The following is a 19046-nucleotide window of genomic DNA, read 5'->3' as shown; positions in this document are numbered from 1 at the left end:
ATACGATTTGCCACTGACATATTATTTTTATCAGTATACAGTTATTTCATGGGTGTTTGTGAAACAGTCAAAACCTTTGCCCCGAGGTATCAAGGAGGACATTGGAACTGTTGCCCTCGGCCTCTGGCAACAGTTCCAAATGTCATCCCTGACACCGAAATAACTGTTGTATTACTTGGCAGAGGTGATGTTGGCCGGTTTAAAGTTCGTTTCATCATTGCACATGCACAGGATTTCAGCGGTTCAATTAAACAGTTGTAAAAATGGAATTAATATTTATAGAAAGCATTAGGTAATAAATGGGCAATACTGATTGTCAAAACTAGCAGACGATGCATGTTTTGTCATTTTAAAAGATGTACGTCACGCCAAAAAAAGATATGTGGGGGTTAACCGATTTAAGTATTCAAGTAACAAATTTAACTCATTTTCAACCTATATTAATGAATATTATTGTAAATCGTTCAAATCTACGCGTAAGGCGTAACTTACATGCACAGATTTTTTTATAATATGCAAAAATGTATGAAAAGATAGTCTAGCCCAGATAAATGTAAATTGACTGAATTATTTCGAGAAGTTGTTTTATTTTGCGCCAGTCTGCTTTAATATGTCACGCTAAATCCATTTATATATACGTACATATGCACTAGGTACGATCAAATATATAAAGTACTCGATGAAATGATATTTTCATCAAATAATTATCATATTTAAATTAATATTCATCCAGTAAAGCTAAACAAGATAGGACGCACGCCTGAGCAATATACCAGGCGTTATTGTTATACCTTGTTTTGTTTTTGGATTTCATGCAGTGTTGTAAGTACCTTTATCATATAAATATACATGTAGGGCCTACATATGTTTCTTTAGCATGCAAGACATGTATGAACATTTTCTGAAACTATATATCCTGATGACATTGAAGAGTTTCTGGGCGACGAAAAGGGGGCACTGAGTTGCGTGAGACAGACACAATTTTTATATTGAAGATGAATACTGCTTCTGGGCCACTTTGCTTTTGGCATGGTTGTTCGTGAACACGCTCAATCAGGTCGACATACAGTAAGAGTATAATGTTGTTGTATTGCGCGATTTAGGGGACAACACACCACATAGTTATTACTGGCACCAGAGTCCTTAAATAATCTTAAAATGAATCAAATAATACCCATATAACACAAACGGTCAAAAATATTACCAAGAAACACTTTTCATGCACATCCCCATATACACAATCATTAAAATAATTAATTATTTATAATATTTTGGACAATTTTTGTTATAAGGACATTATATTTTTTTCATTTTACGATTATTTATGGACTTTGGTGCCAGTGATGCATTTATACTCAACTATGAACAAAATCTCATTGCTGATTTTTACGTTATAACATAATTGCCTAAAAAAATATTACCATAGGCCTATCGCGCGACTACAACCGTAGTGACTTTTAGACTGTTGTACCTCATCAAACTTTGCAAATACAACGATTTGAAATTAAAACGCACCGGTTAATGCAACTTCCGCTAGAGGTCGCCTGTCATCAAAAATAGAAAGTGAACTATTGATTTTTGCTAAATTATTCCATTTTCATGTATATTCAAGCGAATTCATTACATTGATTCTATGGTGTAAGTATTACTTTTTCAGTTGTGCCGAGTTTTAAGTCATTGTATTTCAAACTTCTTTCCATCTGAAGATTTTATGTGAGCAAAAATTTGCTGACGGACATGTTCTTCTTCACAGAGTGAATCTTTGATCAAGTGGTGTTTCAGATCGGTTAGTTCTGCAAGACATTGATATAGAAGAGAAATAGCTTATTATTATTTGAGTAACACTGACCGTGCATTACACTTGAAAAAAAAAACAACAACATAGATTTCTTTGCCAAAAATTATGCTTACTGTAGTCGTTTGTGGTCACAGTTGCATTTGGTATTTCATGCACCGCTTCTGTTTTGACTTGGAAAACCTCATTGATTATTCTTATATAATCTTAAGCCAAAAAGTTGCGATTGTTTCCATATGGGAACACCCCTGCCAATTATGATCGCGTTCCATTAAAAAAGGCAGGGCCTAACTAGAAATGGCACTGAAAAGTTCACTGATAGGTATAGAAATCTATATTATTCTTTAATTGTTTAATTTGATTTCCTTGTAAATATATGTGTGTAGTTTGTAGCAGGGCAAACCAAAGCCCGGGCCTGCTTTGCAAACCTGGCCTTTGACTTCCCTGTGTTAATAAATGCCTTTAACACTCACCAGAGGGTTGGCAGTACATAGAATAGTCCAATATATCAGATGCTATGGGCTTGTTATAATTTATGATGGATCATTCCCGACTTCTAATACTAGTCAGGGCTCGAATTTAACTTTTTTGGCCACTAGCAATTTTTTGCTAGTGGACAAATTTTTAACTAGCAAAAACTGAATTCAACTAGCACTTTTTACGACAATGATTTTTTAATTCCAAAATTGTTTAAAATTGTAATTTATTTGGACGAGTTCGAACTGCCCGGGGTACGAATCAGCAACGTAACTTTCTACTCAAAAACTTGATTTAGGGGACAGGGATTCTTATCAAATGTCAATCTACATGTAAAAAAATAATAATGCAATATTGTCGCCATACCGACGATGTCTGGTCTGGATTATGCGCACAACAATCGGCGCAAAATATTTTGGCAACATTTCCATCGTCATCGAGTTCGTACGTAAGGCTGACCTGCAGTTCTTTCTCCCAATCTTTAACCATTTTAACTGAAGGTCTGATTGACTTTCTTTTGATAGACTGTGAATCTTCTGTACTCAGAGTATTGTTATCGGAAGACACATTTGCTTCATTAAGTGGGAAGAAGTTTGTTATTTTTCGTTTAGACATTTTATTCCGATCACGCTTGATTTACACGGACAAAATGACATTTGGACTGGTTTAAATTTGTGTACTTTTTTAAGCGAGGTTAAGGTATAGAAAATGTAAACCAGACAGCAAGTGCGCGCATAGTTTATAACTCGGCTTCCTGCGAATATTACGCCCCATTTATATTTCGGATTTTCCTGACAAGCGTATTCCATTTTTTCTTCAACTCGCAAAAAATTGCGAGTAGTCATAAATCTAACTCGCAAAATCATTTTTCAACTAGCATTTTGCGAGTTTGCGAGTGTTAAATTCGAGCCCTGCTAGTAATAGATATTGCTGATAAACACATTGCGTATACATGCAATATAAAAAAATGTCTAATATCTTGCCTGTAATGCTTTTATCAAAAGTTTATCAAATATTCTTTCAGTTTCATGCTCAGTCATTATTAAACAATTCTTAAACATTTAAATACAAATGAATTACAAACAGCTATCTAATGATCTATCAAGGCCTATCTGCCATGCTGTTTAAGTTGAGGACTTTACAGATTAATAGAAATTTTTGGATGGAAAAGCTGACAGTGCATGGATAAATATTTCATTTAAAAATATTTTGTGTGGAATTTAGTCAGAATCTAATAAACGCTGGCAGTCAGTTAGCCAATCAGCTTTAGTTCATTTTATTTATCGCCTGGATAAGGAATTTACTGATATAAAAGGATTTAAAAATTATTTTTCGTATGTGACAGTTAAATTATTTTTTAGGTAATTCTTTTTTACTTCTGTTCATGAACGCCTGAAAATTATTGAAAGCTGATCTGAGTGTTGTATTGCTTCACAAAATTTTCTTGCGAAATTTGCTATAGGTTTGTTAGCATTTTCGATGCCAAGAATTAAAAATATCTGGAAGCTACATTTTGTACGTCATTTATCTAAACATTTTTTAAACAGTATGAGTTTCATACACTTACCTACTATTTGTTTTTAAACTTGTATGAAAATTTGCAGGTACACAGGGTGATTTGTAATTTGTGGTAGAGTGAGAAAAATGTGCAGCCTACAGGGTTCTCGGGGACACTTATTTCGGCGTCCCGGTACGCATGTTTATTACAGCTGGACGCAAATATTTCAGAGCAAGGATTCCACGTACGCTTAATTTTGCCTGGGGACGCATAAACATTACCGATTGTTTACAACCAGAAATACACAAATGCGTCAGCGCGTGTCAGTCTGTAGGTAGGCGGTCCTATGCACATCGACCCGTGAAGCGATTAGCCAATCAGCGATAACGCTTACGATCATTATCACGCAATAGTGATCTGACTAAAATTCTCGGTTTCCAAGCCAAACATGCGAATGAATTGTTCCTTTATTATTTAATCAACATTAAATCTTTAAATATCGATCTTCAATTTGCCCCCTTTTGAAGATATTTGCTAAAATAATTGTCGATCGGATGAATCTCTTACACACTGTTTGAAGCTGTACACGATTTTCCTATTCAATCCGCTAAACGCTGCCTATATACATTTACGTTTTTTTTACAAATGTAACTTTTTGTCTTTAGAGTGGACTTATTTAACCAGAATGAAATTTGATTTGGTATAAAAGTGGAAAAAATAACAAACAAACGACATCCACGTGTTGATGCATTATAATGAAATAATTTCATAATAAATATCAACAACAAAACAATAATTATACTATGTAGTTCAGAGTTTCTTTTGAATAACTATAAACTTTGGAAGTCTCTTGAAGATTCAAAATATCAGCAATGCTATTGTGAGCATTGAATGACTAATCTGTAAACATATTAATTGCGACGCGCTTTTGGACTCCAACTTTTTCAGGGTTGGGAGTCCATGGACTCCATGTTTTAAAGTCCTAGTGAGAACCCTGGCCTAACCTGGACTTGAACCTGGAACCCTCAGAATACCATATCATGGCTCTAACAACTGAACTATCGGGTCACCTACACATCATTTCCCTTAAATGGTGAACAGTTCTAAACCGTGACATACTCCCCTGCTATATTGAAATTGGTCTTTGAATTCACAGAGTTACAGAGCCATGTAAATTTAACTCTGGAACTATATGCAGGGCTCATCCTGGGGGGAAATTTTAGGGAGAAGTGACGACCTCGCGAAAATTAGGGAGAAGGGAAACAACCCAATGTGTATGCATTAACATGCATGGCTATACATCCTTTAATTATAATATAAACACAATTAACATCACTTATAATATTTCTCCAGTTTATAAATTAATAGTAGTATTAATTAAAAGTAGATTAATTATTTAGTAGTAGATCAGGCAATTGCATCTAAGCTTTCTCTAAATATGTGTTTATATATTTTCATGTACATTTGTTGATAATAATGTGTAAGAAAGGATGATGATAAAATCAATTTCATATTTTTTACTTTACTTTCCTCACCTTTAAAAGAAAAGATGAAGTCACATTTGATATTGATTAATAATATCTGTTCTACTCTGTTCTGGTAACAAAATTTCTCTCAAAGTCCTGAATGTTGTAATGTCACATTTATATGCATATAATTATGCTTATAAAACAATTTTCAAACACCAAAGAATATGTAAAATATGTACTGCAAACATTTGTGCACATTATATTTGATCACTAAAATTACATACATTCATTTCTTATTGAAAAATTTGACTGAGAAATTGTAGAAAATTAATTTCTAATTACCGCCCTTTATTTTCATTAAATGTTAGATTCGGTAATATCTTTATAAATAATGCTTTTTAAAATTTACAATATTGATAAATCTTAATTTGAGCGTCATATTTACGAATTTATTTTTAAACAATAAGAACACTTCTGTCCAGACAAATGTTGTTGTTATATACACGTTACATGATATACGACCGATATGTACTTAAGCCGGGATGTCTTGCCCACGTGTGTAAACTGTGTCAAATTTGGCATTTCTACAAAGAGAACAATGCCAAACACCCCTACTGTCTACAACATACCAATCGCAAGATTTTTGCGAATTGGCTTTCTTAAATTTTCGCGTATCAGAATCAGTAACTTTCTTACTGCTAGGTTACGGCATTTCGCCGTGAGCGACATAACAATTTTACAGTAAAAATTGATGTTAACAGACTGAAATCATTCAAAACTATGATTAAGTTTTTAATCTGGTTGCTGATCATTAATGAAATTGATTATTTTTAATTGACTAACAGTTTTGTGATAGCCGTGAAAAATCCATTGCACATCGCCTTTACTCAGGTTAAAAACCCACCATCGAAGTGCATCGTGTACATCAATTAGGGAAGATTGTACTTGCTTAGATAATCGGGGAAAAAACAATTTATAATTATCGCCAAATCCCGTATTAAACTCGCAAAACTATCACACAATTATACCGTTCGGGCCGATGCTCTCATTATTTACTGTTTAGAGTAGGCGGTCTATCGCTTCGCTTACAGGTAGAGGGGTAGTATAAAGCGACGCTCTGATTGGATAATGATAATTAGCGGTCGTCATATGGGCGGATACAATCTCTGCTCTTTACATCGCTAAGTAATTACTATTTGGGAATTAAGATTTTATCGGCGATGTTGACTTCTCTTTGATCAATCGGAAGAGCGAAATTGGAATATACACGGCGAAGTTTTCGCCTGAATCGCCCTTCCGGATGAGCCCTGATATGCTGTCACTGCCCCACAATGGGCGCCAAATGTCACAGGGTGAGAAAAAATTAAAATGTGCAGTCTGATTGGGACTAGAACCTGGGACCCTTGGAATACTGTTCTGCGTCTCTACCGACAGAGCTATCTGGCCGCTTACACATCTTCTCCCCTAAATAGTGAACAGTTTTGAACCCTGATATAATAATATGCATAATATTTATTTTGGTGTTTCGTTCCGAAAAATCCAGCACTTTTTTGTTTTTATATATTAAATAAGGCTCCCACGTTTACATTTTTTGTAAACTCTTACACGATTGCTAAGAACCAAAACGATATTGTTTAAACGGTGGTACTTCTATGTACTACACCAGTCGCGAAAAGATGACTTACTTTCTATTTTAAATACAAGTAAATAATGCTCAGGGCTCATTACGATTGAGTCGGCACACATTTTCTGCATTGTATCCCCATTTCACTATTTGAAAGATCAAAGGAAAATCAACTTTACCGAAAATGCATTATGTCACGAACAATTATTGCACGGTTATACTGTGTGGATGGTTGTAAACACCCATTTTCCATTTTTTACTTTGGAATAAACCAATTAGAAAAGATAAAATCCATTATAATAGGCAATGATTAAGATACTTTGTAAGACAATATGGTCATTTTGATTAAACGGTAAAACATATAGCAACCGTTTACGAATGAAAATCGAAACGAATCCGTTTAAACGTGTAACCTTGGGGGCCTTAATATTAATTAAACAGGCATGTCAAAGACGTTGGGACATGAACAAAGATGTCATCAATTTAAGGACATGTACAATACCAGGGCACCTGAGGATATTTCATATTGAATAATATAATGACATGAAGTAGTGGACAGGAACCAAACAATAATTTACTAAAATTACTTTTAGTATAGTTTCTTACTTTGGTGTGTTACTACATGTATATAAGATTATTATAAATGATAAAATCCAGGTGTGAATCAGTGAATGAATAATGATACTTTCAATCAGTTTCGGCAGTTAATAATTAAATTCTGCAATCTGAACTTTCTAACTCAGCACATTATTTTTCACTACATAATTTTGAAAATATCTTGATGTGTTTCCAAATATTATTTATATATATATGCTAATTATAAGTGACTGAAATTTTAAATTTGATTTTGAACAACAACATTATTTTTGGGAAAACTGGCATTAAAACACGTCTTCAATAATATAATTGATAACATGCAAACAAGTGTTTTTGAAGAACTAAAAGTATTTTTTTATACATGCAAATCCCAATATCACGCTTTTATACATGCAAAATTAATTCATTAACAGAGTTAATAATGATAATAATAATAATAATAATAATAATGATAATAATAATAATAATAATAATAACAACAATAATAATAATAATGAATTAAGAAAACAAATTAGGCTCTAGCAGCTGGGCATTTTGAGCTACTAATCTCAAGAAGTTTGCATCATGAAAGCAAAAATTATGACTTTGCTATAATTTTTGTCCTTATGAACAGATACGTATCTATCTACCTTACAAAATAGTGCCTATCATTAATATTTAAAACGCCCCCATGAATGCACATTAAACTTGATTAGGGGATATGTAGTAACTGTTGATACAAGGCACTTGCATGATAGTGGATCAAATTCATACATCAAGGTGGCGTAATAAACAGTTCCATGGGACATATGTGTACCATGACGTTGTTTGCTGACGTAAATGTTGCAGGTTTTACTGACAATGACACTCGTCACTTTCTTATCAGTGGGTTTGAAAGGTTTATTTACAGACTGTGATTGTAGAAGGTAGTACTTAGTAAAAAAAATGGCTCAAAAAAAAAATGGCCAGTGCTAGCCCTGACTTACCCAGTATGTTATCCCAACCATGTAAATTTTACATGTACGTAAATTAACACTTAAGAATTGATGACATTTCATTTTCATAATATTAAATTTATAGATCAAGTTACATGTATATATATTTAAATATGGCAGAGTCCTTGATGATCTTTGAATAATCTGAGATTATCTCACAGATAAAAATAAAAAAGTCAAGGTCAGCCAAAACATTTAAACACCTGTTTAAAATGGAACAAAGAAATGTCTAAAATTATTTTTTTAGCAGGTCCGCTTCTAAGAAGTTTTTGAAAACAAAAGCGTAAAACTATAACTAATACCATCATGATGATAATTCAGCCATGGTTTTTAAAAATTGAAAATCATGGTTCAACACTCAGCATAATTAAATATTGTGCATTCTGGACACTTATTAGATTAAACTGCACTAAGAAAATTAATCGGCAAATCAAATTGGAATATTAGAAACAATTGTATAAAAAAGGAACATTTTAACATGAACATTACTAAAATACAGTGACTAATTGAGGGTTATATTAATATAATAGTATTTATTATACAAAAAGAAAATGTGGCAAAAAGGCATGATTATAGGCTTACTTTGTCAAGATAGAATTGTGAAAGGATAGGTGGGACCCAGTTTAAAAAATGTGATGGGCCGTTTGTGATTGTCAGTGGTTTCTTACTATGGTACCACTTATATAAAGGAATAAGAAGTAGCTGATATACATGTATGTAGAAAGCTCTGTCAGTCACCATTTTGATAATTTATAAAATTGGTGACTATTTTTATTTTGGTCGCAGGAACTGCTGATAATTTTATACATCTACCCAAAGGGGGTTGTAATGGTGCCTGGACTCTATATTTGAGTTATTTGTGACCAAAACTAGGTCCAGACCCAAATCAAAGCACAGAATGCGCTGAATTTGTTTGGGTCTTAGAATGTCAGAAATGTGAAGGTTGTGAGATTATAAAACAATTTGTTTTTGTATAGTGCCACCAATGCTTTCCAGCGTTTTAATTGTAGTAGATTAGCTATAAGACTAATTGCAACACTGATATTCGATTCAATGTTTATTTGACTTAAGCAATTTGAAAAACAATTTGAAGAAAAAAAATGAGTTGCCGTAATTGGGATTTGAACTCCAGACCTCTCGCTTCCTAAGCGAGCGCGCTAACCCCTCGGCCACGGTGAATTTATATGTTAAAGGGGCAACATTCGCTGCCTTGGCAGCGAGTATTTGTGGGTGTGACTAATCAGTGATGTAAAACTGTCTGTTATAAACCCTGAACTATAAATAGCATGCAGTGTTAACCTGCAGAGAGAATGTAAACAAAAACAGCTGATTTTACACAGGAGAGGTTTAATGGATGTTTTATATAACTCACAGATTAATTAAAGACATTATTATTTTTGAAGTCAGTTGTTTTTCTTTTTTTTTCACTGGAATGCTGTATGTGTCCTTCATCAAGTCAGACCATTATATCCAAATCCAAAAGATTTGCCTTACATAGGAACAACATGCTAAAAATGTTCTTGACAGGAATTTAAAATATTTTTAAGCTGTTAATGTATAAAATTTTTATGCAAATGCAACATTCAGTTTCATTAACATTTGTGAAATGTAGTTTTTGACTACAAGATATTTACAACAAAATATAGTGTAAATGAAATATACCTGGAAGTTACTTTTACTGTTTTCATGAAGGTTAAACCATTCAAATACAAGTTAAACCAGTACTTTGAAATTTAAAAAAAAATCATATATTAATGGATTATTGTAAATTTGTTTGATTTGATAAAGCATCTCAGTAAAAGTTATTGGTTTTTTTTTCTTATCATGTATTCAGCATTCCAATGTGTTGTCTGCTGAAAATCTCCATCCCTGAAATATACATGGTCTGCTACAAATCTCTCTCCCTGAAATAAACACTGCCACGTGCTTCTGTTTACTACTGAAGGTTCATGACCTGTAATGATCACATGGCTCCTCCCAGGGAAATTCAAATTTCAAATTTGACAGCCAGTATTTTTTTCCAGAAATACACTTTACAAAGTTATATTTTGAATAATTTTGGTCAATCTTTATCAAAAATATCTATGCCTACAAACATGCCAAGTGTTGTTTTAATGCAATTGGTAATTAATCTTAAATGTTTGAAAAAGGGTCCCTGAAGTGAAGCATGCATATAATTAATAAGAAACCTGCCCTAGCGCCATCTGCTAGCTTTTATAGTCCAGTTGGGCCTTTAACGGCCTGAAGAAAACCATATTATTCTATTTAGAGTTAGTAACGACGCTAACTGTTGTTTAACACTTGTGTAAATAATTATGGTGCTTACTATAAGCATTTATATTTTTAAAGAATAAAACAATATTAGAAATCTTCGACCATTCGGGAATTATTTTGCTTGAAAATTAATCCGCCTGTCGTGTGACCATATTTACGCAGTGATCTCCCCTAAATTTTTGGCCTAAGTGTTACATATAAAAGGAAGTAACCGCTTCAATAAAGCGGACTACTTTCGGCACTTGCAATTAACAGCATTAGAGTCTGAAATTTCGCTACCATTATTTGTTTGGTCTGACGACCCAAACAAATAAAAACCAGGTGACACTCCTTATATATAGACATCTACCCCTTTGCTTTTACCAGTATGTTTATTTCAACCTTTATTTTATATGTCTCCAGGGTTTTCATTATTAACAGATTGGTAATCCATAACATTGGTTGAAATGCTGTTAAAATAGGTTGTGTTTTAACCCTCGGCCAAATTGGTTGTTTTCGTTGGCACATCTGTTGCTTCAGATAAAAGTCTCATATTTTTTGATGCCATATACTTAATGGTTTATATTACAGACAGATGCTCACTTCTGTTTAACAATTTTTAATGACAAGTTATCTAAATTTATGTTAAACAGATTTTATATTCTAATCTATATATTTTTTTACACTTTTTTAAATTTTGACCTTTTTTGAGTAGATTTTATTAGCATATTAGTTACAATGAATACAAACTCATCCTGACAGATGCATCCCTAGATCCATTAAATAGATGCAATGAATGGATGCAAGATGCAGCATTTAAACTTTACTTTAATATCTTGTCTGAAGTAAAGCAGTTCAAATAAGTATAATTTTAAAAACTTTTGTCTGAAATTATCATACTGGTTTAACTGAGAAGTGTTTAGAATATTTAGATTTCTTTGCTCAATAAATGAAACATGCAACTGTTTTGTAAGTTATGACTAAACAGTAATTATTTTGTAGAATTTCATTAAACAATGATTTTAAGTATAATTTAACATTATTTTCCGGAAAAGCAGAGCTACAATGTATTGCCATGGCCCAGTTGACAGCATCCGTGTCAGTTAACAGTTTTTTGTTTATAGTAGTTAACTTCACTACTTAAAGATTAATATATGGGTTTTTTTCTGAATTATATATAAAGGGGCTGTTTTTAGGCCTCTTCCCCTTGAAAATCATGTAGTTTTCCTCTAAAATTCAGTTTGATGAATTATTTTTTCTCTTTCTTTTTGCAAAAAAAAGCCCCAACTTTAAGGGTGGAGCCCTTTTCCTTATCTGTGAAGCCGAGTTAATGAAATTTTATTTGATGCATCCCAGTTACACCCATTTTCAAGTTTAAAAAGGTAATAACTAAAAAAAAATAAGTAAGTCATTGAATTAAAGTGCAAATCTTGTTATGAATGATTGTACCTTGCACTCTCAAATACAGAAACTGTGCATCATAATTTATCATTGTTGCTTTTTGTATTGAAACACAATTATCGTTTAGAGACTAGATATTAAAATTTGCTACTATGCAAATAATGCATTGATAACACTGCTGTAAATGTGGTGCTTATAGAAAGGATTGCGCTAGTCTCCCGAGAGACAACAATGACTGTCATGCTGATTTCTGATTTATTTACCCTTTATGACGGCATATGCCACCAGCCTCTCTTTAGTCTCTGTAATACTGTCTGCTTGATGTATTGTTATAATTCAGTTCTCCCCTCATATTTACAGTAGACAATTCCAAGTTTAAGAGAGGACAAGTTCATTCTAGAAAATTTAGCAGGAAAATGCATTAGATGATAGTTAAAATGCAGACATACTACCAGTTATGAGTATATGAGTATATTCTGGATGTTAGAAAAGTGATATTTTTTTGCATGCAACATCAATCTTCAAAGCTTACTGATAAAATTTTCTTGAAGCTGGATCCATAACTCTGGCGAAATACATGTATGCATCTGGGTCACTCTGAATCCAAGAGTCATGAATGATTGTCATTTTTGATTTAAATGCCTCTCTTCCTTAATGTCTACATTAAACAGGCTCTTGTATCACTCTTAAGCCCAATGAATAGTCCAGCGGTGATTTTTCTCCTTGTAGAACGGTGTCCTTTAAAAGTCCTCTTCCCAATTGATGATCTTTAAAGTCATGCAGTTTTCCCAAAAAATCTTTACTTACACCTGAACTTTTTTACTTTCCAAATAAGCAATTGTAGCGGTAATTTTTCCAAATATCAAGAGGAAAAGGCCTCTTTCAAATTTCCCAATTAAGTGAGAAAAACCACTGTCCAGCCAGAGAACCTGACATGATTTTTCTCTGGAAAGAAGTGCATATGACAGAGGGTCCTGTAGTTACTAGCACGAGCTATCTTGTGTTTAAAATTAACATTGAAATTTATATAATGTAATTAACATTGAATTTCATTTTGTACATGTATCTTTGGAATAAAAAAGATCATTTCTTCTTTTGGATGTCTGACAAAATAAAGATTTGCTACTATTGGCACATATTTCCACCAGACTGTGACTCAGGATTGTAATTTTTTGGTGACCCTGTTACAGTACAGTATACAAAATGTAGCCATATTGATAGAACAGATTTCTCTTTTGACTTTGATCATCTCTGAATGCTGATAGCCTGATAGCTTAAAGGCTTCTCTAGAAAAAAAAATTGAATTCATGAAGTAATTGTTTTGTAAACTATATAAAGTACTGGATTTACTATCTACTTAACTCCTAGCCAAAGCTGAAAGATTTGACAAAGTTAGTTTAATGGGAGAGGGTTTGTTACATTCATTCTATACTACATGTAATCCCCCTTATCATGATTGACAAAAGTGGTGAATTCTGTACTGAGGAATTTATATACATGCAGCTAGCTACAAAGTAGTTTTTTAACGACTGATGATTTTATCAAAATGACCACCGTGAGCCAAACCCAAATTGATTCATGCAAGGAAAAAGTAACCATATACATGTAGCAGGACATTTTTGTGCTGATTGTTTTAGCTCATAATTTTTGGATTATTTTTTCCCAATCAATAAATTATGATATCTTTTATCCATTTCTCGGATAAAAATTCCCAATCGAAAAAGTTTGCGACAAAGCTGGGATGAAACTGTGTGACCTTTATAGAGCCAAATTGGCTTGCATCTCTATATTGTCTCTAATTTAGAGATAAATTTTCGTTAGATTCTTGTCTTGAAATCCCCTAAAGTAGCATTGGACAGTTCCAAACTGCAAAGTAAGTGAAGCCTAGTGTATGAATTAAAGGGGGGAGGGGGAGGGGGTGGGATAAAAATTTAAACCCAACAGACTTCATTGTTTTTCCTCACACATTGATTGCAGATTATAGTATATCACATGTATGTACTTCTTTTGAGATCATATTTCCCTACCATACATTTCTATACATTGTGTTTTGTAATTGTCACATTTGAATTTAAGCTTTACATGTAACCTTCAAGTCATAAAAATTTACATTTATTTTCAGGATGGAAGCTAGTTGAAGATGTTTTCAGTGCGGATAGTATCCACTGACCATTATATGTCCGCGCCCGTTAGGGGTCTGGATGTACATTATGCCGAACAGCGATGCTCCGAGGTAAAGAAAGTTCCGGTTGTGAGGATATTCGGTTCAACACCAGCAGGTATGTAATGAAAATTACAAATACATTTAACTGTGAATTAGTTGCATATTAACGGAAAGAAATGTCATGTTTCAGCCAAAATGACTGCTTTGATTATAAGGAAGTAACATAAAAGATCTATTTTATTTAAAGGCATTTTTTTTTTAAGAAACACTGCATTATAAGTGCAATATGTTACAAAGGTCAGTGTATAATTTTAAATTGTCTACTTAAGTTTAAATTGTTGGGAATCACAGTGTAACCTCAGAAGTAGCCCTTTGAAGAGCAACTACCTCTTTACAACAGAATCAAATACTTATCATATGAATTAAAGCTCTCCAGAACAACACCTGTCAGCAACAAACAAAATTTTAACTTGCTCTGCCCAGGTAGTGCTGTATATTATTTCAATGTGAAATGAACTTGACACTTCAGGAGCAACTTTACTAAAATGTTCAGTCAAATGAAACTAAATATGTATTTTCCCTGGTTTGTTCTGCTTTTTGGCCAAGGAGAATATTCAAATTTCTAAGAAAATGATACTATCTTCTTGAGTTTAAAGTACATAAAGTTGAACTTGTGTTACAGCAAATTTATAAGTACATACTCATAGTACATGTAGATGTGCATCTTTTAAAACATTAATGTTTAATCAAGTTGAAAGATGAAGCAAAATAATTTATATAAAATTAGCTAATGTTTAAATGCTTTGTCAACACTTGATTACCTGCATTTAGCTGTAACTTGCTCAGTGCAAATAATTCACACCTGATGAAAAATTGGGTTGATTGATTTTTGAAATATTTTCTTATAAAAAAAAACAACAAAATATCTGTAACTTGTTTATTTGTCATTTAAATTGCTTGTAAAAGCTCACACTGATATTGCTGTCTCAAGTTTTTGTAATCCCTAACCCATTCTAGTGTTATTCGTAGAGAAATTTCGCCTTGTCTAAGGAGTAAACCAGCAAAACCAGGATTACTTATGTTGTGTAGCTCAAATTATGGTATATTGATGGTTTTACTTATGCCCAACATAGATATAGTGGCACTTAAGACCTTGCCCCACTATAAATGATGGAAAGTCTGTGTGTGAAATTAACATTTACAAAGATGTTAGGACATTAAACCAGACAACTCAAAATCTGTTTTAGTAATCCATTTTGTCAATTAACAAAGAAAGAATTTTGAGGTGGGGGGGGGGGGGGGTTACTTACATGTTGTGCTGTATATAGGGCATTTTGGTGGTTACTTCATATCCCTAATAGTGCAAAACAATATGTGGGTCAGATATTTAATGTATTGTACCATACCAATCTGTATGTCACTTAATTTGCATTTTGCATGTAATATGTGATTTCAGTATTTAGGTCAAGATTTTTTTCTGTTAATTTTACATATATTAGAAAGTTAACAGCACTTTTAATATTGAAGAAGTAAGTTTGTTTCACACAGGTTATATTACATGTATCTGTATCTGTTTATTTACTTCACTGTCAGACTAGGCTACCTGTTTATTAATATCTCATTTAAACCTCCCAACTATAGTCAGTGTATGTTATACAGTACTAGGTCATGTTTATTTGTGGCATGGTTAAAGTTAACTTACATAACATGATTTCATGTTTGCCCTATTTTGATTAATGAACTAGTCCTACTTTGCAGATCTGGAACTGTCCCATTATTAATCTTAAGGGTTTTAATGGACTGTTTTACTTTTGACTTTGGATTGATCATTGCTGAAAGGAAATAAATGTAATAAATTGAGCATGAATAGAAATCTGGCCAAACTGCACCAGCATAGGCCACTGTGAATATCAAAAATTTACTAAATCATAACCCACAAACTCAATGCTTCCAAAAAAAAAAAAACCATACATGTTTCTCTCTTGACCTCCAAGCCTCAGAAGAAAGAAAACAATTCAGTCTGTTTATGTATTTTGTTTTGGTAAGTAAAGTACTAGTTAGTTTTTGACAAACAAATTGTTCTTTAACCCATTACGTTATATACACGCCTTTTAACGACTTTTCACCCCCCCCCCCCCACTTTTTATTGTCTCAAATGGTGAAAAAATGCCTTATTTAGGCCCCCAACACTTGTTTTTGTTTGAGAAATGTTGTTAAAAAAAATGACCTCTTTTTCGGCGCGGCCCCAACCAAAAGATACATCAGGGGGTTGCCAGAAGGGGGATGTACCCCCTTCTGTTTGGGGGGATTGAAGGGGGGCGGAGTCCCCCTCATCGCCAAGAAAATTTTGTACTTGTGAGAGGCTATAATAATTATAGATAAATATGAATTTTTTTCAAAACGGCTTATATTAAGTTTTTTTGATATATATGATCAGTACATGTGCTGGGATTGACAAATTTGCATTTTATTTGGATTTTGAAGGCGTTTTGAGCTCCAAACCCCAAGTGTCTGTGTCAGAGTCTGAGAGATTTAGTATAAACTCACTATATTGGATGTAGATATTATAATTTCCTTTTTTTTTCACACTGAATTGTAAAGTTCTTTGATTCCAACTTATATATATATTTCTAGAGATTATCAGTTGAGCACACCCTGTCTGTAGGTTTCTTCTCAATTATTACCAGAAACTTGATGGGATAGAAAGATGGAGTCTTGTGTAATTGTGGTTGCCAAAAATTTGTGCATTTCTGACATGGGAACAAAGATTATTTGCATGTGTTTCGTTTATGTACAGCAGAATATAAAAAAGAAGAAGTGATTTCAGTTTTATACTGTAGAATTTTCAAGAATTCTGGAATTTCATAGAAATACAGATTTAGCAAAAGTGTCAGATTATAGTATACTTTATTCAAAGGGTATTCTGAGTAAGAAGAGTAGAGACTGAATGAATTTTTAATCTGGAAAGCAACTTATTGATTTCTACTCACAAGTCTCCCTCAGTGTGGGTGAGAGTGTGTGTGGTTTGTAGAAATAAGAGAGAAATAAGCTTGAATGCATTCCGAGCAAAAAAAAATTGTAGAGGAGCAAAAAAAAAAACAACAAACCTGGTGGTACTTGTGGGTGTATGAACATTGTAAAATGCCACTGTGATTAGTAAGTTCAATCCGCCTGACAACAGTTTGTCAGATTTTTTTTCTGGCAAATATACATGTAAATTGTTGGAGTTCATGATATATTTATTATGAGGCTGCTGTTATTATGTAGCCTTGATTTAACTGAATTTGTGTAATGGGTTTGCGCATACATATGGAAATTCAGTACCAACATACAAGAATTGAACTACATGTACCATTACCATAGTCTGGCCTAGCATTATATTGGTAGCAAAGGCCTTTCACTTACAGATTCTCAGCAGGTTAAGGGCAAATTTAAGGGTTTATTGCACAAGTCAATAATAATTCCCATTCTTTAGCTGTTGCTATTATACAGAGCACCTGTCAATAGTTTATTGGGAAACAAGTATGTATTGGATTGAAAATTAAAATATGCAGCACTCCTAGCACCTGCTTCAAACCAGAAATTATTGTCAGTTGTCAGATTTTTGTCTAGCAACATGCATCATGTGTACATGTATAAACCATTGTCATTTTAGTGAGATTATCAGTCAAAATGCTGGTCAATTTTTTTTCTTGGCAACAAGTTTTTTTTATGTTTTACTACTATAATGCAAAAGCAGACAGAATCCCCTCATTATGACAAAAATAAGAGACTTACAATGTTTATTTTTTCCAATAAGTTTCTTTTGTCTTGTCAACATGACACATATGTTTGCTTTTTATAGCAGTTTCAAGATCCTACCAAGATAAACGAAAACAAAAGTAAAAAAAAAAGAAAGATTTTTTAAAAAATTTGCATGTTTTGTTGTGAAAAGCACACAAGTAATTAACTATATTTACTTCCTTTTTAACATAGTATGATTTAAAGAAATAGAACATGTTCAAGGTCAAAAGATTTGAAATCTGATTTTATGCATGTATGATTATGCATTTTGAGGAGCTTTCTATACAATAAAGAAATTAGTCATTATTAAGAATGCAAATAGTTGTTGGCCAAAGATAGACTAAAAATAGACCGGTAACCACAAATAAAACATATCAAAGAAAACTGCAGATATGTGTTATATATTGTCAGTTTTTTTTTTTGTGAGTGTTACATGTACCTGTCTGGCGTGCAGTCAGTCACTATAATCTTATAACTTTTTAAGGGGCCTCCGTAGTTGAGAGAGAGTTCAAATCACTTGTCCCTAACAACCATGGGTTCGAATTCTAATAGGGAATTACGATTATTTCACATGAGGAAGCTTATGCCTGAAATAACAAACGTAAGGGCACTGGAGGTCTCCCTCCACCATAAAAACTGGCAAGTCGCTATTTGACCTTCACAGAGTTGGCCTGACTTAAACTTCAACAAAACATTTAATAAAACAAAACTTTTTTAAAAAATCTTCTTTCTTTTTTTTGTATTCCTGAAATCCCTTAAGTTTTTAATTGCCTATATCAGAAATTGAGAAGAATTATCTAAATGTTTTAATTTTTTTTGGGCACATCTGTGATCATTTCATTTAAATGTTTGGCATCCAATGTTAGCCTGAAAAAGTCAGATTCTGTAATGAAGATTATAGGCAAATATCGAGGATACAATACATTGATTTTGGCAACTGTTCACAACAAAAGGCACCTAATTGGCTAGCATAAAGTCTTGATGTGCAAAATGACCTATGGACAAAAAGCT

At 33.0% G+C, this 19046-nt stretch overlaps 1 protein-coding gene across 1 annotated transcript in view; it reads left to right on the top strand.

The window, feature by feature from the left end:
* Window positions 1–1516: 1516 nt before the first annotated feature.
* Window positions 1517–19046, top strand: part of LOC132732878 (uncharacterized) — a 75171-nt gene continuing 57641 nt past the window's right edge. Inside the window, exons 1-2 of the mRNA XM_060719405.1 lie at window positions 1517–1638; window positions 14211–14367. Of these exons, the coding sequence (XP_060575388.1) occupies window positions 14229–14367 (139 nt within the window). The 5' untranslated portion in view covers window positions 1517–1638; window positions 14211–14228. The remainder of the gene's footprint in view (window positions 1639–14210; window positions 14368–19046) is intronic.

Source organism: Ruditapes philippinarum, unplaced genomic scaffold (genome assembly GCF_026571515.1).
Source record: "Ruditapes philippinarum isolate M1 unplaced genomic scaffold, ASM2657151v2 ctg358_1_1_1_1, whole genome shotgun sequence".
NCBI classification, from domain to species: Eukaryota; Metazoa; Mollusca; class Bivalvia; order Venerida; family Veneridae; genus Ruditapes; species Ruditapes philippinarum.
This window is presented reverse-complemented; position numbering and strand designations above follow the sequence as displayed.